At 41.2% G+C, this 25,613-nt stretch overlaps 2 protein-coding genes across 2 annotated transcripts; one reads left to right on the top strand and one right to left on the bottom strand.

Moving 5' to 3' along the window:
• Window positions 1-149: 149 nt before the first annotated feature.
• LOC110981444 (DBH-like monooxygenase protein 1) lies at window positions 150-21,585 on the bottom strand. Its single transcript, XM_022239023.2, has 14 exons — window positions 21,122-21,585; window positions 19,837-19,983; window positions 17,824-18,003; window positions 16,505-16,591; window positions 15,385-15,561; window positions 6,382-6,484; window positions 5,283-5,449; window positions 5,066-5,123; window positions 4,513-4,598; window positions 3,699-3,737; window positions 2,747-2,806; window positions 2,144-2,277; window positions 1,322-1,475; window positions 150-1,052 (listed from the first exon to the last, which is right to left on the bottom strand). The coding sequence occupies exons 1-14, from the start codon at window positions 21,428-21,430 to the stop codon at window positions 990-992; spliced, it is 1,764 nt and encodes a 587-aa protein (XP_022094715.2). The 5' UTR covers window positions 21,431-21,585; the 3' UTR covers window positions 150-989.
• Window positions 6,971-12,048, top strand: LOC110981443 (uncharacterized). Its single transcript, XM_022239022.2, has 3 exons — window positions 6,971-7,845; window positions 9,005-9,256; window positions 9,790-12,048. The coding sequence occupies exons 1-3, from the start codon at window positions 7,206-7,208 to the stop codon at window positions 10,737-10,739; spliced, it is 1,842 nt and encodes a 613-aa protein (XP_022094714.2). The 5' UTR covers window positions 6,971-7,205; the 3' UTR covers window positions 10,740-12,048.
• Window positions 21,586-25,613: the final 4,028 nt, after the last annotated feature.

Raw genomic sequence — 25,613 nt, 5'->3', positions numbered from 1 at the left:
TCTATTATTTTTCGAAAAAAAAAATGGCTCTCATTTTTTATGGGGGCATGGCCCCGTTAGTCCCTGTTGGCTCCTTCCCTGGATCCGCTCTTAGTTTAACTAAACTCAGTCTGTGAAGAAAAATTGCAGCAAACAACTTGTTAAAAATGTCGGTGTCTCAAAATCAAAATTTTAATTAAGTCAAAGAGTATACATAGGCGCCTAAACTGGCCGGAAAAGCAGTCGGAGGGTAAATTTCCTGGAACTTAGCCCTCAATATTTTTCAAACAACCGTAATAAAAAGCATTTCAATTGACCAAAGTCATTTTTATTTGCTTACCATTACTAAACATAAGTTCCTATGTTCCTATCGCAACAGTAATAATGTGCCTTAAAGGCTTAACTTTTCTTAGCGGTGAAAAAAATCAAAAGTAGTCACATTAGCTACAACTATAGAACTTTCATTTTGCTTAGATCAAACACAAAATGATGCAATGGACTGTGAAACAAGGTTGCACTGGACTAGGGAAAATTACTCAACACTTCTATTACTTGGTCATCCGTACGCCTGTACAGCTGTAGCGTACCCTCCGACCGCCTCAACCCAGGCGACACCTTTTCTTTTCGCCCCTGAAATAACAATAGCTACGATGGAACTTTGGAATGTGTGAAATCAATAGGAGAAAGGATATTATTAATTTGTTTTCATGAATAAGCCGCACCGGTTGACCCAAATAGATATAAAAATCCTTCCCTATCAACTTATAGTCGTTTACTGTTAACTCCTTGTCGGAAAAGTATCGTTGTATATTGACGGTTTATATACAATTTAATTAAGTTACTTTACAATTTTTTTCCTGTTTTGTTTAATACTTTCATCATACTGTAATTTGAATGCCGACGTGGAAGTCTCGTAGAACTCATGTAATAATAACTGGCTTAATTATTTCATTGTGCCGGTGTTTTGAATCAATTCAATACTAATTCGACTCCATTCGATTCTTGTTACATCAGCATCCATCATGGTCGTCAGGATATTCAACTTGAGGGGCCTTCCATTCAGCAAATGGGTCCTACAGAGACAAAGAAGGGTCAGGTAATATTTTCATTTAACAAGTCAAAGTGGGTCGGTCACGGTAAAATAAGGAGGGGCCCTCGCTGATTGACACGGAGGCTACCTATCTGATTTGCACATAATGGGGGGAAAATGACCTGTTGGAGAGCATATCCACATTAACGCCTTAACTGACGAAATATCCCCCCCCCTTCTTTACACATCTCCCCTTCATCACCTGACTTTCCACACTTTCAGCGATTCTTAATTAAAGGCCATCAACTTTACCATTTGCTCCAGTCTTGTTTCGTTGTCGCATCGAAAATACAGGTTGGCCTTTTCGACAGCCGTTTTGAACTTCGAGACAAAGGTGGCATCTGTCCAGTTGAAACTTTCGAAAGCCTTGATGGTACTGTCCTGGTCCATTTCCACAGGCAATTCGCTGGAATGTATCGGAGGCAAAATTAAGAAAATAAATTTTAAAAACTTTATAATATGCAATATCAATATTCCGATGTTGTGGTAAGCAACTGTATGAAGGTGTTTACAGCAAATTCCAAGCGTCATGATAGGTTATGTTTGAGACAATGCAACATTATACGTGCAAGTACGGGGAAATGCATGCATGCAACTGGCCCAAGTTGCCTTCATTTGTTTACGTCTCATTAATGCACTTTTGTTTGTTCGAGGACCTATCGTTCTCATGTTCCTCCGTAGCCCTCACAGAATGTTGGAAACAAACTCTCATATGCACAAAAAGTAGAAGCGGTGCGCATTCGTAAATTTGGTCCTTGCCAATGTAAAAATGAGCACAAACTGATAATTAAGTCCCATTCAAACTTTTAAATTTCAGTCAACCGAAAGTTTACACAAGGTTATTCCCGACCACTGAAACTTCACAGGTGTACTAAATATTATGCGTGTCTTAACATGCTTGCCAGAAAATTTAAAACAGGGTTTGGACAGCCCGGTTGTTGGTAGAGGGCAGGCTTTGAAATTATCCGGGAAAAATGTTCTTTTAGGGCCAGTAGTTCAGTGCTTTGGTCTGTTTGATGTCTGCTTCTAGTTGAACCTTTATGCAAACTGTTTAAAGCGAAGCCATTGTCACACCTTGCGTTTTTGTAGCCGAGACGCTTCAGTACTTCCACGGGCTGCGAGGTGGACGTGCAATCTCCGAAATTGTCAATTTTCGGGTAGTAAAAAGGCACCGATAAGCACATCTCGTCGGTTCTTCCCCATCCACCCTGACAAGGGAAAGCGGATTTTAATATCTAACATGGCGTGGACACTTTGACATGTTGGTGGGGAATTGAAGTTTTATTGTGGAAGGAAAGGTACGTGAATTTGACGTACATTGCTGTAACTTGAGGTGACACATTATACAAGATTTAATATCTACGGTGCAAGTTATTTTTTTTTACACTTTCAATAAGAACATGTGTGTTGGCGAAAAGACTTGTGTAGGATGTTGATATTTGATCAATGTTGGACAGAACTTTAAAAAAAACCATGCACTTTTAAAAGCACTGATCCACGTCATGAAAAGTGAAATACTTCTAACTATGACACAAAAGAAATATTGAAATATTGTTTTTTTATAATACTTATGGAGAGTACTTGGTCACTTTCCGTTTATTTTCAAACATGTTCATTAGGGGTGGTTTGAGGCTGTTTGTGAATGAAATGAATCTACGAAAGGAAACCTGAACTTACATATGTTATATTAGTCCTATCCGTCGTCTTGAATGTACACTCTGTCATTAAGACATCACCCTGTTCATGAAAACATTAACCAGTGACTTGTTTTCATCTTTGTAGTGCGAACAATTATTTGGGAAGGGTGTTGAAAATCTCTCAAACCTGTTCTCCCTGTTCTCCCTCCTCCTCCCCAGTGGCGTAACAAGGGCAAAACTCCTAAAAGGGGGCACCAGTTGGTCCCACCCCACCCTCCTTTGCTGCAGCTTGGTATAGTTTCTCCTGATGATTTTGGGCCGGAGATGGGAAAACCGTGCGTGAAACCTGGATTTCCCAAATACATGTACATGTACTTCACACCCACCGATTGCAGGTCATGTGGAAAAGCGTATACACATTGATCTTTCAAGCAATTCACTTCAGCAGAGAAGACAACGTCATTCCTACACCAATTAGTAAAAAGACACTGTTTGTGACAATTGGAAAAAAAACTTGTGTCGTCTGCACTTTCTGTAATTTTAAAGAAAAAGTGTTTGGAGCTGCTGAAGCTTGGGTTTTCTGATAATTGTTTTCTCCGTTTCGTTTCTCTGTGCAGAAACTATCTTTGCTACCATCTTGGCAATACTATTGTGCGAATCGTTTCAGCCCACAATTTCATGCTCCTCTGCAGGCGTAGACAAGTCATTCAGCAGAACATTAGTTCACTGGGTCCCTCTTTTACAAAACTTGAAGAGACATGTCACGTTACCTCTGTTGGTCATTTTTTGCTCAAAATGACTAATAATAGGTAAGTCGGGTCTATGGATGACTTCTATTTCAAAACTGTGACTGACGTTGGTCAAAGTTGAATAATGTTTGGCTCCTGTTAGATTAATAAATGTTAGTCATTGGTCTTTTTAAACATACAGCTGGACTAAGTGTTATTAGTCAAATAGACTAATTTCGTTTACAGTGATATGTCAATACTCACCGGCATAATTGTTTTCTCATTTTGAAGTCGCTGTATTTCCTGTTCATAGCAAAGACAACAACAAAATCGTTATTACAAAAAATTAAAAAAGTCTTTCAGCAACGAAATGAAAAATCGTTTGATTAGTATTATAAAATCTATTTTTAAAAAGGCCCTTTTCACACCGAGAGCTGAAAACAGGGCTTCCTTGTGATGAAATCGCATGGATCCATACCTCACGATTGCTGGTGTAGTGTGAAAGTGTTCTTCTTGTCATTGATAGATCCCTAGTGTTCGTCAGACAGACCCAGAGCTCTTCCAATACTTTGTATGGGTACAAAATCTGCGCGATTATCACATGATTTTCGCGAGGGTAATGTGCGTTGAAGCCCACTTTACATATTCCCATACACCCTGGGGGTTAGAGTTTAAAACTTGTTAGGTTCTTCGTCAGTAATTGCACTGGCTTTACCGTTGGGAATTCTCCAAACTCAATTAAGTTGTTTCTTTGACCGAAGTGTACAGAAATGTTGATAATAAGCATATATTGCAGTTTGGCTATACATAAAGTATACGACAAAGTCCGATTTACTGGACTCCAAAATAAACGTCAGAAGTGTACTCTTTCATATGCATTCAAGTTCGGGCCTTTTTTGAGTTCATGTTCTTTACACATAGCCTACAAAGAATGCATAGTTAGGATCCGGCGGGCCGGGCACACCGGTTCTGCGAGGTACAGACATGCGTTGCCAAAAAACAAAAAACAAAACAAAACAACAAAAACAAAAACAAACAAGCAAACAACCCAACCAACCAACAAACAAACACTATGTACCTGAAATTCGCTGTCAAAATATTCCTCGCTAAGGATTTCGTCGACGAGCTTGCCATTTCGAAACTGACGAAACTTAAACTTGTCGCCTGTGAATCGACACCGGTTGTAAACAATTATAATGAATATGTCTGAATGGACAGTTAATGCTCGACATTGTCTAAAGCGCAACGGGGTCCAAAGATTAATTTCGAATCTTAAATTATTTTCAGACTAGTGAAACTAGTGAAATTAAGGAATGCTTGAACTATCGAGCGAACCTGAAATGAAAAAGCACCTTATTTTCAATAAATTTGTAACAAAAATATACCTCTATATATGAAACACAATCACATAATGTGCAGCACCTTGATGAGCTTATTTTGAGGGGAAACTTTACGGAAAGTAACACCTCAGACAGTTATCAGGTGATAAGTTGAATCGGCTGTCAACCAAGAGACACTTCGTGAATCCTTCCTGGTTAAATTTGTCAGTTTCACCGTGACATGACACGTTTTAATTAAATAATTAAATACGTGATGTGGTACGTGATGCATCAGTATAAAAGAAGACTTACCAGTGAGGTGTGTATGTGCAAATGCTGCAAACACCTTGATTCCTTCGGGAGGGAAGTACTTGTAAAAACAAGAGATCAAGAACAGAGAAAGTCTGATTTAAAGAACAATTTGAAAAGAAACCAAATTTGGGACACATTCAAACAATTTCTAACGACTGATGCTCTGAAAATGCTTCCTTTATCACTCATAAACAGGATTCTCGTCACTGTGTAATACCATTTCAGTGCATTCCTCCAGACACCACCCTTTCAGGATGAACTTTTTTTGTTTTGGCGGGATAATCATCCACCACATGGAGAAGACTCCCACTATAAACATGCCCGCGTTGTGTTGCCGAAGGCTAGGCGTGTAATAGAACCGGAATCCAGAGCTGTCCAGAAAATCTGTCCCAAGAAAAGAGCAAAAAATCACATTACACAACAACTTTTCTGGAAAAGAAAGTGATATTTTTCTGGCCTTACGCCATTTAATTTTTATTTCGTGTGTGTAGGAGAGCGGGGAACATGAATTACATTACATGTAACAGTGAACACAGCCTAGTCTACACACTGCCCATAAACTTCGATCCTGCTGGTTCTTTTAAGAGCCTCGGCATGACTGAGGGACTGAAACACTCCACTAAAGAAAGAGAGGCCCGGTTTCCACGGCCTTGTCGCTATTTACATTTCAATACCTTCCCCAGCTTCTTATCTGTTCAATCTTCTGGGAAAACAATACAGGCGTTTCACAATAGTGGGCCTCCAAGAGTTTGCAACGCTTTGGCCAATCACAGTGCGCGAAATTTGTCCACCCAATGCGCGTTTGGAAATGGTTGACAAATTTCGCCCCTTCTGATTGGCCAACGCGTTGCAAACTCTTGGAAGCGCACTTTTGTGAATTGCCTGTATTGCCTGTGATCCTTGCATTCACTGGCACTACTTTCGTGCACTGAAGCTTGAAGTGCCATACAGAAAACAGTGGACATGCGACGTTATACAGCACTGCGATAGCACCTTATGATTTGATTGACACAAGATGATGTAAACAAACGGAGATGCCAAAAAGGCAGTGCTTTTTCTGTGTTTTAGAGCCTCCCAACTCGGAAACTCTCTTTTGGGATGTGGACAGCATGGCAGATATACCTCTGCGTAGTGCTTCAAGTTCCATGCAGGCCTTTAAATTTTACCCCATTAGACTCAGTGTACTTTACTTGTACTTGAACTACTAGCTTCCACGGCAACTTAAACTTATACAAAAAAGTTCATCTGTTGTTGCTGAAGCAACAGTGGCTCGTCTTTTAAAGACATCCAAACTTGCGTTTTCTTGCTTAGCCTACCATCTGGAAGTCGAGGATTGTCGTAGTGCACCTCCATGCGAAGGAAGAGAGGATCACCAGGCCCACCGACAGAGTAGCCAACGTTAGCAGGAAATTCGAATGCCTGGAAAATTAAGAGCACATTGGAGGGTTAGCTCAAGAGTTTACAAATGGAGCAGGAAATCTATTATTTATTACCAGCCTGAGTGCACAGTCTCTCTACACATAGCTCTATGACCATTGTTTTGCTCAGCTCCCAGAGGGTATTTTTTTGGGGGGGGGACGAAAATATGGACTTTTTCATGTAGTAGGCCTATCCTCCGCCGAGTGGCCTTTATGATGGGTGAGGCTAATTGTGGGGACGCTTTCCACTCGATTTAAAATAATGGGGATGATATGGACCAAATAATTTCCTTTCCTTTTTAAAAACATGTTGCTTTTTTGGCGGGGGGGGCGGCATATCCCCGTTCCACCACTACCTCCAGATTTGTCCTTGGTCCATAATGGACGAAGAATTCAAGACTTAAGGCCGGCGTTTTCCAATACCGTTTGGTCTCCATCTCATGCTTCAACTGTTTTTTTTTCACTTCCTGACTTTGAGGTTGTAAGCGCAATATATAGTAAGTCTGAAGGTGCCACAAAACATCAACAGATGCAAAAGAGCCAAACATTCAGCCTACTTCAATTTAAGTTAAACGCTTCAGGCCCACAATCGGGGATTTGATTTCCTCCACGAGACGGAGACGAAGTGCGGAGCGCAGTTCGTGCGCCACCAAGCGGACAGCTGGGAGAGGCCAAATTACGCGGTGCCTGATGGGAAAAAGTCGACATCATGCCCACGCATTATGTTTATCATATCTATACGTACGTACGTGCATGTACTGACGTTGTTGAGAATTGTAGTGTTTTGTGGGCGATTATTTCACTTGTATCAATACCTGATAACAATGGTTTACTTCTGTGAAGCTTCAGAATGCCAGGCACACTCATCTAAACTCAAAAAAATCTCGAAATACCCATGGATGATAGATATAAGGTGGGTTAAGTGGCCCCGAAAGGATGCCGCTGCTGTCTTGAGATGGAAAAACCTGATCAAGCGCGAAGGCAAAAGCAGAGTACATGGCAAAATCGTAGACCAGCTGACCATCACGAAACGATCCAGGCTCTGTAGCAGGCATTTTGACGAAGAAGACATAGACATGTACGGAAATGCCATGTGTGACCCCAAGTACTTTGAATGGAATAACTGGGGAGGAAGGAAGACAACCCAACGAGCTCAAGCAAGAACCACGTTAAGCCTACGTGCTCTGCAGAAACTTGACCAGGCAAGGCAGGCTCAGAAAGCATGGTCAGGGCTGGATGCGTACCATCCTGTGGATGTAGGACTAGGGGCAAGATGTGAAGTGAAGACTCACAATGTACCACCTGTTGAAGGTGAACCGGCAGTTACGATCTCGTCTGAAACAACCCGAATTAATGTTGGACGTAAGTGGAAATTATTTTACGTTAATTTACAAAATTTTACGTTTGTTACAGCCTCATTTACAGCTTCAGAGGGCAGTGTGCAGTTAGTGACTTATTCCTTGTTTGACATTTAACATGTTGAGCAAGTAACCGTTTGATAGCCTGGCGAGCGATAAGGATGCACACCCCTAAAATCTATGGAGTACAAAAGGGACAAAAGACAATCTGTGCCCCCTACATCTTAGGACACATTTGACCCTGAAAGAAATCATGACCCAGGTCGCAAGGAGTCATCGGCAGTCGAAGAAAACAGTGAGATCAACTTCGATATAATCTTAAAGCATTGCATGGGGTTTGATACATGTACGCGTATTTAATTCCCATTTGCTACCGTGAAAAACTGTGTTGCCCTGGTTGAATTGGAGGCATTGGTATTGCTACAGAGTACAGACACACTTTGAAACTAAGTTTATGCCTGGGCGTGGGCTTTATGTACATGTATATTGTTTCGATTTACTGAAATATATGGAATTTCAATTAAATTGTATACATGTACATGTATTTCATACGAAATGGTACATGTATGTCCAATGTGAATAAGCTACATGTGAATGGATACATGTGCATTTGGGCACAGCTTTTTTTTTTTCCCTGTCATGCCTGTTGCATTCAATCATTTTCGCTGCAACCAGAATGCTTCATATGCCGATGGCTTTGTTAGAGATTGCCAAATGTTAAACTGTTACTTATTTAGTGTTGAATATCAAATGGTTACTTGCTCAACATTGAATGTTGAACATCGATCAAGGAATAACTAATTTCACATTGATGCTTAAGGGTACTTTTATTTCTGAATCAAATGATCTTTTTGTGACTTGATCATTTGTAGATCAAGACATCATTTGTTAGGGCTTATATATATTATTAGTGCTGACCTGGATTACAATTTTATAAAGAAAAGCTGTGATCTATTGATCAGGCTTCAGGAAAATGTTCACTTATATGTTACTATGCTTCTAGTAAATTGTTCCAAATTTTGATATTTACAGGCCTGTGTTCTGACTTTCTGAAAACTAGAGTTTCTGATTTTCTCCAACTCAATGCAATCATATCACAATACATGTATGATACTGATCCCCAACCAGTGCTCATAAGTCATGCAATTTGTATCTGTACACAGGTATGGAGCCTCTGTTTTGGGCCGAGGCTCCACAGCCCATGGATCACGACTACCTCTGCACCCCATCGCCAGCTTTGATGATTGATCAGAGTGTTCAGACTGTCATGACGATGAATGATATTACAGCACTGGAACGTCAGGCCCGGTCACCTCCTCAGCCACTCCCAGGGCAAGCTGTGGTAGATTATGCTACTGAGACGGATGAGAAGGTCAAATTCTACACAGGATTAACTTCCAAGAGCATTCTTCTGGGTAAGTTTCATTATATTAGTTGTTTACCAAAAAAATGATAAACCTGTATACTGGTACATAGCGAGAGGAACTAAGATTCTCTACAAAGGTCTGAACAATATTCAGACCTGTTCTTTTCATCTCTTTTAAAACAGGTTGAGAGGGGCTGCAGGAAGTCTAAACAGAATCTAAACAGAAACAAAACCTTTTGATTTAGTGCTCTCTTTCTTACTTTCTGAGACAAACACCATGGACCACATTACGCTCCATGCATGAATTCAAGCCATTAAATCTTCAGGATAGGAAGTGAAAACATTAATAAGCTACCATTGTAGAAGGTAAATAACACACGGTGGAAAATGGCCAAGTAACCTTCGTACCAAAATAGGCCGAGTTGTGCTGAACGACAGGTGGACCACATGATTTGGGTGCAACTTGGTGGTGAAAACTGCATTAAGTAAAGAAAATGTCCTGCCCTTGCTCCAAACCTTGTGACCAAATTACCTATTCTTTTGTTTCACTCACATTTTACACATTATTTTCTTTTCCTTCAGGAATTTTCGATTCTATCAGCGATGGTGTTGATCGTTTACAATATTGGAAGAGGACCAGTGCAAACACAGAGGAACATGACCACGAACAAAGTGGGAAACGACGCCCGAGCAGACGGCATCAGCTCCCACTATTTCTCCAGTTTCTCATGACGCTCATCAGACTGCGACTAAACTTGCCTCTCCTCCTTCTGGCAGACCTGTTCCACGTGAGTAGGTCGACAGTCGCAACGGTCACCATCACCTGGATTTCCTACTTGCACCAAACTCTGGTACCAGCACTGCTCGTGTGGCCATCTCAAGCTTACATCAGAGGGCGGATGCCGTTGGCCTTTAAGGCAGCATTTCCCAACACACGTGTAGTGTTAGACTGTTCCAAGTTCCTCATTGATCGACCACAAAATAAAGACAAACGACGTCAAACGCACTGCCAGTACAACAGCCACAGCACGTGTAAGGTGTTATTTGGAGTCTCACCATCTGGTGCATTCACATTTGTGTCAGATCTGTGGTCGGGAAATGTGTCTGAGAAGTACTTGATCGAACAGAGCGGGCTGATAGACAAACTCGATGACGGCGACGGAGTAATGGCTAATCAAAGCTTCCACGTAGAGAACGCACTTCGAAGGAAAAAGGTAACACTCATAGTGCCACCGTTGGCAAGAGAGCAGCATTGTGGAAAAGGAAAGAGACTTAATGTCAACGAGATTGGGCTTTCCAGACAGATTGCACGTCTTCGCGTTCGTGCAGAGAGGGCAATTCGGCACGTCAAACGTTGGCAGATCCTGAAACATCAAATCCCGCAATCCCTACGAGACTGTGCCCCTATGATTGTAAAACTCGTTGCAGCGCTGTGCAATGTTAAGGCGCCTCTGTTTAATCCAAACAGTGGAAAATGTCTGAGAAAGCAAAAAGTAGGTCGAAGAAAGCCAGTGAAGCGATTGAAACATTGACAATGTTGTAACACTGTTACCCTAAACAGAAACTTCAGTCCAATATGTGTAGCTCATTTTGATGAAATGTAATCAGTGATTTGAACACTCCAGTACTTTTGTTTACAAGGTGAACCTGATGTTTTTCATTCAAACCTGTCTAAAATGAGAAATAACTGCTGGTATTACCATAGGCTCTGTATCTGGCACAGAATATTGTCACTACAGAGCCTGGAAAGTGACTACATGTTTACATGTGTGTTACATCTTTGAATTTTGAGTTGCAGCCCTGGGCACGGTACCAGTGTCTAAGATGTTTGTGTGTGTTATTGAATGTGGTTTTGAAAGAGTAAAAATTCGAAGACTTCAGGAAAGAGTAAACATTGAAAATCTTAAATGGGCATTAAATAAATGCTTAGAGTTTTTGAAAATCTGGGAATCATCACTTTGTTTATTTTTTCAAGATAGAGTTTGTAATTTTGAAAGATTTTTTAAAACCAACAGTTCCATACTTGCCCAAGTCCAAGCACTCGACATCTAAAAGGGCATGAAATAAATTGTTCGTAGATTTGTTGCAGGCCTTGACATTATTTGATCCTTTGCAGTGTTGAATTTGTGGTTTTTGAAAAGGTCAATAACTGAAAGATTTGGTACAAATTATACGAGCTCTCAGACTCTTAAACGGATCATAAATAAATTCAAAGACTTCCTCATGTTTAAAAAACAAGTGATTTAGTTCAGATTTCAAAAGATTTGATTAGGCAGAAATCGCCTTTTTTTGCATGTCCTATCAGAATATTGTTTTGAATAGTAGATGACTACTTTCCTTTGTAACTAGTGCGTGAATTGTACTCAATACACAAACTTATAATTCCTTGGGACTTTAGTTTCGCAACTTCCCAACGTTGTGCCCCATTTTAGGCGGGTGGCGTTGTGCTTCAACAGAGTAACTTTTTTCCAACAAACTGAAGTCCAGAAAAAAGTTTCACCCATGTAATTGTTTTTAACTATATTACCACTGAGAAGAACCGCCAGTTTAATGTAACTTCTGATCCGAAAGTAACATTTTGAATTAAATGTGTGACTTCATTGCACACTGTACGTGTATATTTCCTGTTACAAATGATTATCAATTTTGGTTGTCTGAGGAGGGTGTGTTCTTGTGGTTCGACACCATGCACCAGATTTATCGGTTACCACTGTCATACGAAAGTATCTTACAGTACTTAAAATAAATTGCACAGAATGATGCCCTATCGTATACTTGTATCAAAACATGTAGCACTGGTATGCATTCTGAAATAAACTTGGCACATGTAGTTACAATCGTTCTCTGCTTCTACTGTGACTCTCCCTTTTCAAGTGTCCCTTGTGTGTGCCACTTGACTCGGAGTCCATTCAAGTTGATGTTTCAATCTCTCCAACAACTTGCATGTATTTATTGTGGCCGTGAGCTTCCCGGCCTCATGTTTTCTCCCATCCCTCCTCTTGATCTCACCCTCTGGCCAAACGGCGCTGGCCGCATCCTTAATTAATTAAGAGCCAGCGTGTTGCGCGCTGAGCTAGAGGAGTTACAAGGGGAGAAAATCCGCTGCAAGTATTTTGGAATCGATCCAAATTTGGGGCATTTTTGAGTGTGAGGGTTGGGATAGATTATTCCAAAATGTGTAATTAAAATGGATCAACTCCTCTTTCATTCCAACACAGAATTCCCGATCGGTCAGAACCCTCTATTTCTTCTTGAAATCAATACATTCGGATTGTACCGTTGATGGTCGGGAATTTTCGGCAGTTGTGTCCAAGTAAGAAACATTTAAAGAGTGTCATACTAGATGTATTAACGGCAGTAAATTTTCGAATTTTTTTAGTTTACGCTTGAGGAGGAACTCTCGGTGTGGCTCGTTTGCATTCAAATATAAACTCTGAGCCGCGTCTAAGCTAGTGACCGACATGCATGGGCGTAAATCCTGGGGATGGGGTTATATACATGCATCCCCCACTTTTTGAGGTGGGGGAAGGGCCATTGAATTCCCCCCCCCCCAAATATTTCTGTGATGAGCAAGAAATTAAAGCAGACTGTAAAGATGTTTTAGGATTTCCCAACAACGCAAATGTTAGCACTATCTCTAAAAAGGACAAAAACCTTTAAAAGCCATATTATGCCATTCTGATGTAAGATTCTGCATAAATGTGGTACACGGTATAGATGTACGTCTTTATCATAAACATTGCCCCCTATATAGTGCGTATGGCGCCCCCCCCCCGCTATTGAAATTTCCATGGCCAGGCAAGTTATCCCTCATCTTTCCCAGTCCTTCACCCCCTCCATTTCCCGCACAGATTTACGCCAATGCCAACCGGAACAGCAATGCCTACTCCTATGAAGTTTTCTTCCGGGAAACGTTGAGGACTGGTTAATTAAAAATTGTTCCATTTTATGTCTTAATGTCATTTCTGTCTATTTTTTGTCCTTGTGTATTATGTAAGTTCATCATTCAAATGAAATATATGAAATGAAATAGCTCTAACAAAAAATACGACTCCCTGCTTATTCCGGATATATTGTGTCATAAATCATATTTAATGGGTGGCAATACCTGACAAAAGATTTTATCAGCAGAAGTCAGGAATCTCCAGGTCAGGGAATTAGACCAGAAAGTTGTGGACTGTGAAGTGAGAAATTCGCCTCTCCTTGCTGTATGCCTCCTTGGTGGCCCACCAAACTGTGAATCGCCCGTAAATGTTTGCAAGAATAGTGCATCCATCATGGGTGCCGGGCGAGGGCGGAATACCCCCCTCTATCATGTTGCCCTTTTGATCGAAATTGAAAGCGCTAACTACTCTTCCAAAATGACACTTTCTGTTGAGGTCGATTAAGATGCTTTTACTGATTAAAACTCCTTTTCATGTTTTTTTTAAAACAAAACAACAACAATCCCATTTTGCATGCATCCGTAGACCCCAAACTGGATATGTCTGGGATTTGAAATAGTCTTTTAAAAGACCGCTTTTGGTTTTTTATTCTAGTTTTCTTTTTATTTTTTATTTATTCATATTTTTTTATTTTGTATTTTTACTCTTTACAGCATGATGGGATTTTTGACGGCAGTTATTAAATCGAAACTTGAGTGTTCCGTTATAACAAAAGAATCACTTCATGTGAAACTGGCATGAGTGGTGTAATAGGTAATTTTGAACACGCAGAACTATAAAACTTATTTGGGGGGTATAGACAAAAGATTTCAGTACCAAGATCAATGCGTTTCAAGACCTGCCCCGCAAATCTGTTCTATTCAGTGCGCCCAGTGCCCTATGTCTCTGAAGAAAGGCTTACTGTGAATAAGAGAAGGTAGGATTCGGCAAGTTTCAGAGTAAGCTTAACAATCCATAAGCATAACAACATATCCATAAAACTCCCATTCCTACCTTGGCGTGTTACATCCTCTATGTCCTCTTTTCCTAGACTTAAGTGTAACCCTTTCCACTAAATTCCCCATGTGCAACTTAAAATTCCCATTTTGCCAAACTGTCCATTATCATAAAAGCTTTGGCCAAAGATCAGCATATCGGCTGTACTTTCCATACTTTTAAGACCCCCCTCCCCCAAAAAGAAATTACTAAAAAAAATGAATAAGTAAAAAGAAGAAAAAAGAAAAAGTTATGCGGTGTTGACCAAGCATTCAGGCGCACGGACTCCTGAAATTCGCTACAAATCGCAGTTACCGGCTTCCATATAGGACTCTTCTGGGTTCTCGGGGTTCCCGGCCCACCACACTTCCTCCCTGTCCATCCATTTAACCCAAAAGGGTTCGAGCGGCCATGCAAGGGAGGAAACGAGACAAGCCCCTAAGCCCTGGCCGCCGAGTCGGCCATACGTCTCGAACCTGTACTAAGGCGCTCACCTGGACTTCGCGGACAGTCCCAGCAGTAGAGCTTATCCATTAGGCTAAGATACCGTTGGTATTTGAGAACGGAAAACTATATGCTTTATAGTGTTGGTGACATAACGCCCTCGCTGAAAAAAACTAAAAAGACACCGCTGAGATTCGAACCTACACAATCTAGGTCTCTTTCCCACCAAGCTTAACCGCTTGGCCATTTGATGTGACGACATTGGTTGTGAAAACTTAAGTATATTGCGTAACCACAAGAGTGTAAAAACAAACTCGGCGTGGACAACATGCAACACCGACCACATTGTGACAATTTGTATTTTATAGTCACGATTGAGTGAACTTTGGCTAAAATACTTCAGTAACGTTTCTGAGTGGAAAAGCATTCATCCCTGTGGACATACCGTTTTTTTTGGGGGGGGGGGCAATTGTGGAAATCATGTTTAGACCGAAACCGACTTCCTCTTCAAGGACCTTGATACGACACGGGGCCAAATACGATGAAAGCCCTAATCGTACAGATTATCATTTCGCAGAGAACAGTAATTACGGATAAACACGTCGTAGCATTTGTCTTGAACACAGTCTACGGGAAAAAGGAGCAAGACAAACCTTTCATCGTATAAGCTAACCGAGGAACTTTCTCTTGCTGAATTGATTGTTTTTAATTATTCTCATACTGATGTTTAAGGTCGAGCAAAAGATCTAAACAAAGGAACTAAACCAAAGAAAGAAAGATACCCTACAAGGAAGGGGTCTTCCCCTTGTCTTACCCCACCACCGATGCTCCAAACAAAGACAACTGACAAGCAGTTCTGAATATCCTTGGGAAGCTTCAAGCAGACATCGGAGAAAGTATAGAGTTTCTCATCTGGAGGGGATGCGTAGCAGGCGTAAACAAACATATGGTGAACGAAATCCTCGTTGCCCGGCGTCAACACTGGCTCGTACTAAAATGAAATAGTATTTTTAAAAAAAGACCGGCATTTCCAGTAACAAAATGGGACTTGACTATTTCTCCCCTGAAAATGGACAGTCTATCTCCATTTACGTCCCGTCTGTGCAGCTTAACCTATTAAGGGTTACAAAGGGATGCTGTGTGCTTCATGTGAAATTTACAATCAAAAACGGCTACGCCTTTTACAGTGTAGAAATGATGCAGGGACCGAACTGTGGCTGTGCAAAGAGTTCGGGCATTCGCAATAAAAGTCGGATTATTTTGACTAGTGACAGTGGGACTCATAATAGTTATTGTATCATAGTCACGGCATCGGTTTTGGCTGAGGTAGGGACATCGAGGTTTTGTCTAAAAAGATTCTCGTGTTTTCCCTATCCTGAACAGAATCCTCAACCGAAAAGGAATATGGTTGAACCGTTGCCAAAGTTTTGGCACATTCTCCCCCCCCCGTCCGCCACGGGCCCTTCGAAGACTCTCCATCACACAAGATTTGTTCAGGCATTCATCCGATGAGCAACGACGGCTGGAGGTGTTATCCCTCATTTAGAAGTGAGAGCCAGTATGCATCGCTAAGCCATTTTGAAATTTCCAAAAGCCAAAATGGAGGTCAGCGTGTATGGGTCAAAACCTCGACAGCACAGGTGCAAAATTATTATCAGCGCACGTAATTTTGCAAATGAATAAAAGATGTACATACTGTAGGCCTATTACGAACAGCGCCCTCAATTTGTGTCATCCTCCACCCCTGCCCACTCGCCGATTTAATAGGCCTATACCCAGAGGCGGGAAGATGCCAGAGTGTTGATTTTACATTTCCATCGGGCACGATCCTGAAAAAACTCTTGTACACATGAATGTACTTTACCCCTTCCCTTTATATACATGAATTACGGTACATGTGTACATAGAAAATGGAGGGAATGGATTTCGCTCACCCTGATTATGTGATGTCTTGAATCAACCTTCGGAAATTGCAGGATAGTACACCAATAGAGAGTTTGAGGCTGTCGCAGAGGTCGCACCTACATAAAGTAAACGAAGGAGACAGTGATAAAGACCAATGAAGGTTACTTGAGTGCTAAGCACGGACTGAAAGGACATCATAATTATATTTCATCAATAAAGATATTACAGTGAGGTGTATAAAAAAGTCGATCGCGTGTCAAGAAGGTAGCAGGGTTTCACACTACGACTTCCACATAAGACCGTGCTCGTGGTTCACTGCCCATCACAACCCCTTTCCTATCTATATTCCATATAATCTGCGAGGTTCGAACAGCACGCCCTGGGAACATCAGTTCGCAAATACCAGCGTGAAGGAAGCACCTCTAACTATCTTTGACTTAATAGCCTTTCACTCTGTGACAAATTGACACCACAAAAAACATGAATGAGAAGTGGTGCGATTAAGTGGACCCTCTCAGAAAATTGGTCATAGCTGAATCAACCGTGAACGTATTGATATGATCGAGGTGTCATTTCAAAGAGGAGATTCAAACCTAACAGATGATGCCTCTCTTAGATTCACACAAGCCCAACTTTCTGTTACAATCTGTTACAATTAGCAGTAATATCTGGGTTCCGTTTTTTAGGATCCACCCTGTAGATTGCATTTTGAAATAAAATTACAAAGCAAACATAAAATTGGAGAACTTTCTTTTAAAAAAGCCATGTACAAAATGCGTATTTAATAGTCACCAAATGGTGAGCAAACATATACATGCGTTTCGTGGAACAAGAGCATTGTGGTAAATGGAGAGTGGGGCGGGAGATTAAGGGCTAATGCCTCCATCACGTTTTGGCCGCAGGACTGGGTCCATTGGATCACTCCCACTATTTGGTAATAGGAAACATTAAATGTTGATTTTAGATATTTTGGATTTTCTTTCCAACAGTCAGAAGTGCAAAATGGCAATGAAAACAAACAGCACAAAACGCTGATTGTTTAATGCAAATTTCAGGTGCAGCATGCAACGTTTACCTAAATCACTTTCTCACAAACAGCAGTCTGGTACCGTGGTGTCCACCCCCAGCGTTTCGAATTCACATGTGTTACACAGACATAAAGGTGACTACTTAACACCTCAGCATAGGCCCTGCTTGATGCTGACTGAACTATACCTAATTTTTTCACGCACATTTAATATCAACACAGTTCACAATTATAATCACTGGGTTTCATTTGGGCATGTCTAAATCAAACCTCAAATAGAAATATACTCAATTCGCCCGTACTTTGACTCTCGGAACTTACATTTAAATTGAGAAATTCGTGCGTTTTGACGTCAGCAGGCATGTTGAGTTTCTTGGAGAAGTCTTGAGCGAGCAGCAGCACGGAGCGCGTGCCACGGTGAACAGGTCCATGGTAAGACGGTCCGTCTGCGCTGCTCGGGTCGTCTTCGTGATATGACCAGAGCAGACGAGTTGTTCCAGACTACAGTCCAAAATTGGCAAGATGGGGAAAAGGTTGACAGGTAAAACCAGAACACTGCTTTCACACCGACAAATTTACCCGTATATTGCAAATGAGGATAATTTACTGCATTCTAAGAGTTTGTTCCATTGTATATACTAGATTGCACATGTCGAAACATGTCCCCTGTTTCACATACAAAGTGTGGACATTCCTTTGTTCTCCTGCGGTAAAGGAAACTTGAGGAAAATGCTTCTTCTCTATCTAGGATAACTCCTTCGAGCTGGATTTTTGATGATTTCTTGGACTGTTCCTCTTCATTTTGCCACAGATAAACTAGACCCCAAAATGCCTCTGAAACTGTTTTTCAGAGAGGGGGGACATTGTATTGACGTGTAGGAGTCCACACTACGCCATTGCACCCTACATTATGTGGGCTTCCACGGGGTTTGAATGCTATGTATGAACACAACCACGAGAGCGCTCCTTTCTCCTTTCTGCTGAAGTGACAGCACGCGGATGCTGCACTGGCTCGGAAGCAATTTTTTTTTTCTATTTTAAAATTTTTTGTTACACAAATGTCAAATGATACCCACGTACTTTCGTATAGGAATATGGCTCTTGAAACGTGACTAGTCTTAAAAATCTCGAGAAAGTTTCCCCTGTTGAGATGCCCTGATTGTTAAATGGCGCGATAATAGCCTTAATTCAAGTCGGGTTACCCAGCGTGCTGCGTAACAAAAATGCCGCCCGGAAAGAGGTCACGCGGATGCAGTACTGCCCCGTCAATCGTGTATTGCTCAATTACGCGTTGTCTTTAATCGAGACATGCTACGGGTAAAAACCTGTACTGTTAAGCTACACAAAGGGTTGATCTATACTCTTCTTGTTTTCATGAAGCTAGGATAAAAATGCTGCCCTTTGCCATGCCGAGGAAGTCCCTTCTTGACTGGCATGAGTTGATGTCCCTTTATATTTTGTCGTCAAGCAAAACAGTGCGTTTTGTGTTCTGTGATGCATCGTTCCCGAAGCTGTTGTCATCCACAACTTCTATTATGTGAAAAGGTGTTTGGTGGCATTGATTGGTATTGTGCCTGAATGAGGCTGCAGCATTAGTTTTCACGTGCGAACAATGGATATTATCAATGCACCGACGACACTTCCTGTCCCACGATCTCACATTTAGGTGAATATGAAAGCGCCAAACTACGTCGAAAAAATCATTCAATGATTTCCCCTTCGTAGAATACGTGTTATTTCAGTCAAGTGAAGTATCCGGGGGGGGGGAGGTCACGGGATTATGTTGGTATTTAAAGAACACGGGCTGTTACACTTGGTGCTTAAAGTTTTAACCTTTTCTTAACACACAAGTACCCAGTTTTTAACACATCTTGACGAGGATATTGTAAGATTATTTATATGAATGCATAAACATGATAGTTTCAAAAAGTGGATATACAAAATGTGGAGTATGGATGCGGAGGTTCTCCTGATACATTGTTTGTAAACAGACGGGTGCCTAGAGTGTAGCACATTTCTTAGCACTTCTGGTGTCCATTTTTATCACGTTTTACCCACAAAATGTTCATATTACTTACACTAGATATAATTAACGTGTCGTGGCTTAAAAGTGGGTAGGCCCTACCGGTACAAAAAGTGTTTAAATTCGTTTTTGCAACTTAGATTCGGATTCTGAGGCTATTGGCGACCAAGACCAGTCTTCCTAAAGATGTGAATGGTCTGAATGGAAACTCGATCCTTGCATTTTTGGGGGGGGGGTTGACTGGTGGGCGTTGAGGGTTAATGAAGCACAGTACTCGTTTCGTGTTCTGATTTCATAGCTATTATTCGCACCTTAAGAACCATATCCTGACAATCAGATGTGTTGAGTTTTCTCCTAAAGACCAGTGTGGTGTGCTGGTTCGCTTCCTCACCGCTCAGCAACTCGTAGTCCTGATGATTGTCCTTCTGTGGCTGCTCGTTTGCTCTGGCAAAGCGATCCTATTCATGAAGATTAAAAAAAAATTAAAAAAATGCATCACTCTTATAAAACATAGCCGCCGCAGTGCACCAGTTCGACAATAAATTAATTTTAAAAAGGGTAATCTAATATGGGCGATTCACAATAGTGCATCTCCAAGTGTTTGCAACGCATTGGCCAATCACGATTCGCGAAATCGGTCGACCCAATGTGCGCGTTTGGAAAGGGTTGACAGATTTCGTGCATTGTGATTGGCCAACGCGTTGCAAACTCTTCGAGGCAAACTATTGTGAATCGTCCATATTGAACGGACACAGATGATGTCCTTACGGTATATTTTCACTGGCAAATATAAGGAATATAAATATACCTGAATCGAATAACAAAGGCGGTAGAAAAGCAAAGAAGGACCAGAAGTACATTTTATTCATTTATTTATATATTTAACCATCTTTAGAGGGTAGCCCATCCAGCTATAGCTGATCATTTGGGGCCGTCAAAAATCATACACCTTTAAATAAAAAATACAATCACATCAAATTTACAGCAACAGGGAAAAATATTACAGGAAATTTTCGAGGGGTACATTTTTAGGGGGGCCGAAAATTTGAGAATTTATTTAGGTGAACTATCGTGGCTTTCAAAAAGTGGTGCATTAGGCTAAATGCTGGGGCTTTTTCGCGTTTTGGGAGGGGGAGGAAATGATAGTCTCCCGAAAACACCCCTCCCATATATGCTATTTTAAAAACGTGCCCCGTTGAGGGGCAACTCCAAATGCTTGCACCAGTCGGCTTTAATAAGTAAATATCAGTGTGATACATGGAGTGATACATGGAGCGATACAAGGAGTGAATTGTAAATTTAAACGACTGGGTAATAGTCGGATATGGCACAATTCAAAACATAATGTCGAATGAAGGCCTTCTGTTTACCTCAAAAAAACTTTTGGCTTTTTAAAAATTTGATTATGGTTTATCCATAGATCACTTTGAGTCATGTCCTCGTTGTTGGAAATATCTTTTTTGTTTCATTTTAAGCAATTCAAATGAAGTGGATAAAAGTATTATAATGGAAAATGCGGACACATTAAGCAAAAACTAGAATTGCGACCTGAAAAAAATGGAAAAGTTGCTGCCAGTTTGTTGTCGTTATTCTTACCGTCAAGTAGGCTTCTCCATCCTGTACCCAACCGATGACCAAGTCTGCTCCCTTCATGCCACCGCTTGGAGAGAAGCCCAGGCCGACCCAGCCTAACGTCTTGGCTCTTACCCTGAACACCACGTCCTCCACGGTGTAGCTCCACTCCAGAACGTAGCTATCGTTCTCCGCCAGAGCTAAGCGGCGCGCATAGGACTCAGGTTCGCCTTGCTGTTTACCGTCGGTAGTCGTTTTCGACGCCAGTTTTTGGCAGTGGCATAGTACGAAAACTCCCGATGCCAAATAAGTAAGGAAACGTTTAACATACATGGCTGGAGGATTACTGACGGCCTCCAAAATGGGTTTTAAAAATCACGGGATTTGACAGCTGAATCCACAATTTCGATGAAAATAAAGTTGACATCCACCCCGATTTCAACCGAGCAATAGCAGAAGAGGAATAATCTGGAATACTGGTAGCTCATAATGTACACACGTCCGGCATGAAAAATCATTAAAGTTATTGATAAAATGCAAATACGGTATACAAATATGCATTAGGTATACAGCTCCAATAATCAATAAAAAATCACCCGAAGTAACGTTTTCTAATTGGACATCTGCATGATACATTGCCAGTACGTGGAAAATGTGCGAACCAAAACAGACAATACAGCGGTCCATCCACCTAAACTGAATGTGTGTTATAGTTTCGACACCCACTACTCCTGAGTTTTACGCGGCATGTCACTTGTAAACGAAGTCCATATTTCACGCTTGAACACTTTGGTACACTGAGCACCATATGTACTTGCTGCGGTCAGTGTGAAACGCTTCTAGTTGTTTTCTTAGAACGAGGTGAACCTTTACAATAATGGTCACTAAAAGAAAAGGTGACCTCAAAGGTTTGGCCATCAGTTCTCCATTTGAAATCACACAGAATAAAAACAATTGATTGTATTTTGAAATTTAATTTGAAAAAATCTTAATTTGAGCTGACAACTTGAATAGATGATGCTGCTAAACGCTTTGTCGAAAAAGAAAGAATGCGCTTGATGCAACGTTGGAGGAAAGAGATGAGAAAATGTGGTTTGAAGGCTTAAAGTTATACTCAATTAACATTATTCTACCTGAAACAAATCCTGAGTCTTTTTACAATGATGTATTCTTAAAGGCACATCAATATTCATCAAAAAAGATGAAGTCATTGAGCGGCTTTGGTATTCAGGCAGCACACCTCAAGAAAGTGCACGAGAGGTCGGTCCATAGTGCGGCCGTATGCCGACTATAATGGGCGTTACGACCAACGATACAGATTGAAACTTGCGTGGCATTAAGTACTCTACATTCTCTAAAAACCTTGCTCTTGTAAAATAATACCGAAGTGTTTTATTCAATTGTTCCTGGGGAGAATCAGTCGTTTCCAATACGGTTTGACTCAGCCTTGGTTTATGAAGCACATGAGGATAGTAACAAGATGAGTGGATTTACTTTTCAAAAAGACTTAAACGAATACAATTTTCCATTGTACAGAAAGATAACAATATCTTTATTCAGCTTTATAAACGCAAAACATACTGCGAAGAAATATGTTTGTCATGTGCCTAATTCGGGGTTATTTAATTTGAATGTTATAATTTATTTGTACGTAACATAGAACATTTCCGGCCAGCTTCTATGCGGTTTGATGACACGTTATTTCAGTAATATTTCCAGATTGTGTGATACCGATAAAAAGAGATGTACAGTCTGTTATTCAAACAGTTATTCAGAGGGAATGAAGAAAGGATTCAGTAGTGAGGATTCGTATTATATGTTTATTGCGCTGAAAAGTTAATTAATAGTCCAATCAATGCGAGAGACTGATGCATTTCCTATAAAATCACGTCCGCGTCTCAGTTTTAAATCAAGCCATTTAAAAAAGTTTAAGGCGCAACCACTGAGTGTTCTATAACTTGTTTTAGAATTCATTGAACGACCATCATTCAACGTGTACTAAATTCATTCAGCCAAATATATTTAGCAGTCGGAATGAATTACTGTACTGTGAAAAAAATGTAGTGACCGACTAAATAATGTCGATTTCACTACATACAAGTACCCTCTTGCTTCCACACGTTCAGGTTACTGACTTGTTCAAAAGTTGGTGTTTTTATTTAAGATGGTGTGGTAAAGTAAAGAAATTAAAAGCTCACTGAAAAAGATAAATAAATTATGTTAAGCGTGGTACAACATTGATCCAGGAGTAGACGAGCTGTGAACAAAAGGCTGGCTCGTGAACCAGTCGTCGTCTCTGGCAGGCACGATCATCGCCGATCGCTCCTCTGTCTGTCTCGGCACTCCGCAGGCGCTGGACGTGTACTGGTGTCGGGCTGTCTGATGCAAGCAGCCCCCGGCCAGTCCACCGGCAGTCGGGTTGTAGTATTCGGCGCTAACACTGGGCATGTAAGAAAAGCCCGGCGGTGTCGGCGGGTAGAGGGTATGCATCACCCCACTGTAGGAGGACGTGGACCCGCCAGGCTGCAGCGCAGTGACGGCTGGGAGAATCTGCTTGGATAGCTGCCGCTGTCGCTTGCGGAATTTAGCTCGGCGGTTCTGGAACCAGACCTGTTGTGGCATAAAATCGCACAGATCTTACAACTAATGACAACTGCCCGTGTGTGTCGAACGACCCCACTCGTGTATTTTATTGTAGAATAAACACGAAGCCTTTTGTAGGCCTACATTAAAACAATTGACTGAGCAAGATTTCGCCTATATTATTATTGTAGACTGTAGTTGCCCAAACTGATACTGTTGTGGAATTACCAACTTTGGGGGAGAATTTCATTTGATACTATGTTAACCAATGCACTACGAAAGAGATTGAAAAAAAGTGTCCGATTTTTCTCCAGGGTGTAAAATTAATGTGAATAGGCAATACCCTAGTTGCTTATCTAAAACTAAATCTTCTCTATGTGTGGCACACGCACACTGTCAAGAGGGTAAGTAAGCAAAGTAATGGTTAAACCAAACAATGATAAATGCCAATAAAATATCTTAAACAACTCATGACAAAGACAACATCGAAGGAGGTAATACGAAAACCGGGTACATTTCCAACCATGAAACCATGGTTGGTGTGCGTCTGTGAACTATTTATTTTTTTTAAAGCCCAGATACTGGGCCAGGTCAACACTTGTACATGTACCAAATTTGAATAAACATTCCCAATAGACAGAAAACTTCAAGTCTGTGATTTCGAGAAATTTAGGCTGAAATCAAGTGAAATGCATCTGATAACATTTGCTTGCAAGTTTCAGCCAACAAAATCCTTGAAAATCGGCAGCTACGATCATGCTGGTGGGCGGAAAGGGGCGATTTTTGAATTATCGGCCAGTCTGTGTAATCCTATTAGCCGGTCGTTAGGGAGGTGATCAGCAAGCCATTTGGCTGCTATTCAGACATCTTCAGAAGTGAATGCGCAGAACCGAGTTCATTAGGAGACAGGCAAATCTAGGGAGATGTCTAAGCAGGGACACCAGCTGGGGGAATCGGCACAATTAGTAGTGCGTACCGGTGCTTGATGCATTGATGGCCTTGTCTCGTTAGCGGGGCCACGCAGATAACACTGATTTGTCCGCATCTTATTCTCACTGCAACGGGGTTGGCCCAGAAATCAAAGGGGGAGAGAGGCCAACGTGTATAATTTTTTTGTTTGTCTTAATACAGGGATTTTACATTAGCTCCATCTGCGCATATCCGCATCGAAACCGAGGCTCTCTGTGTTAAACTTTTTCGAGCGAGCCTGCGGAGTCGACACAGTACATGCAGTATCCGGTTCTTAAGTGTGGCACACTTCAGTTTAAACCACGCCCACTGCACAAGATACACGACCATCGCAGGTACGTTAATTCGCGGTAAACTGCCGTTATTTTTCTTTTGATTTTACGTGTTGAGTCATCCTGAAAGACTCTTCCACAAAAGTTGATGCCTGGAAAGTGGTCTGATCGTACTAAGAATTGAAGCTAACACATACGGCCTCGTTTTCAAACGCGGAAATGCGCAGATCGACGCTAAAAGTGTCGTATTGGGATCCCTCTATTATGATTTAACTAAAGCTCCGGAAGGAATAGGGTAAAACTCAATCGACTACGCACACGCGTTGGTCGCTTCAACTTGAGCATGTACTTCTGGGGACTACGCCCATCGGCAGCATGTGTCTGTGGCAGAATAGCTGACCTCTCCAACCCAACTAATTCCTTTAAAAAACTAGCTGAAGCAAACAGAAGGAATTGCCTGATTAGCTGCTACTGTACTTTAACGAAAGAAAAAAGAAGAACCAAAGCTCCACGATTTAACATGGAATATCTGACATTTTGGATTGGAGTCAGTTTATGAAACAATGGGCGACAGAATTCTTGCTGCTCTCTCCTGAAATTTATTGTCAAGTGAAAGTGACCGCTTCACCATGCATACAGGCATAAATGAAGCAACCATTATGAGTTAACTTTCAGGTATTATTGTGAGCAAA

This window comes from Acanthaster planci, linkage group LG01, assembly GCF_054643075.1.
Source record: "Acanthaster planci isolate LZ-2023a linkage group LG01, COTS_SCS, whole genome shotgun sequence".
NCBI classification, from domain to species: domain Eukaryota; kingdom Metazoa; phylum Echinodermata; class Asteroidea; order Valvatida; family Acanthasteridae; genus Acanthaster; species Acanthaster planci.
The sequence above is the reverse complement of the archived record's forward strand: the minus strand, read 5'-3'. Positions and strand labels throughout refer to the sequence as shown.

Bases quoted from the DNA above. Each gene is read 5' to 3' on its own strand.
- LOC110981443 (XM_022239022.2), top strand. From the start codon at position 7,206: ATGTTTATCATATCTATACGTACGTACGTGCATGTACTGACGTTGTTG. The intron at 7,846-9,004 runs GTAAGTGGAAAT...ATCTGTACACAG, and splicing joins AACCCGAATTAATGTTGGAC to GTATGGAGCCTCTGTTTTGG. The intron at 9,257-9,789 runs GTAAGTTTCATT...CTTTTCCTTCAG, and splicing joins TTCCAAGAGCATTCTTCTGG to GAATTTTCGATTCTATCAGC.
- LOC110981444 (XM_022239023.2), bottom strand. From the start codon at position 21,430: ATGTATGTTAAACGTTTCCTTACTTATTTGGCATCGGGAGTTTTCGTA. The intron at 19,984-21,121 runs GTAAGAATAACG...CTTCATGAATAG, and splicing joins ATGGAGAAGCCTACTTGACG to GATCGCTTTGCCAGAGCAAA. The intron at 5,450-6,381 runs GTAGGCTAAGCA...TTCTTGGGACAG, and splicing joins CAATCCTCGACTTCCAGATG to ATTTTCTGGACAGCTCTGGA.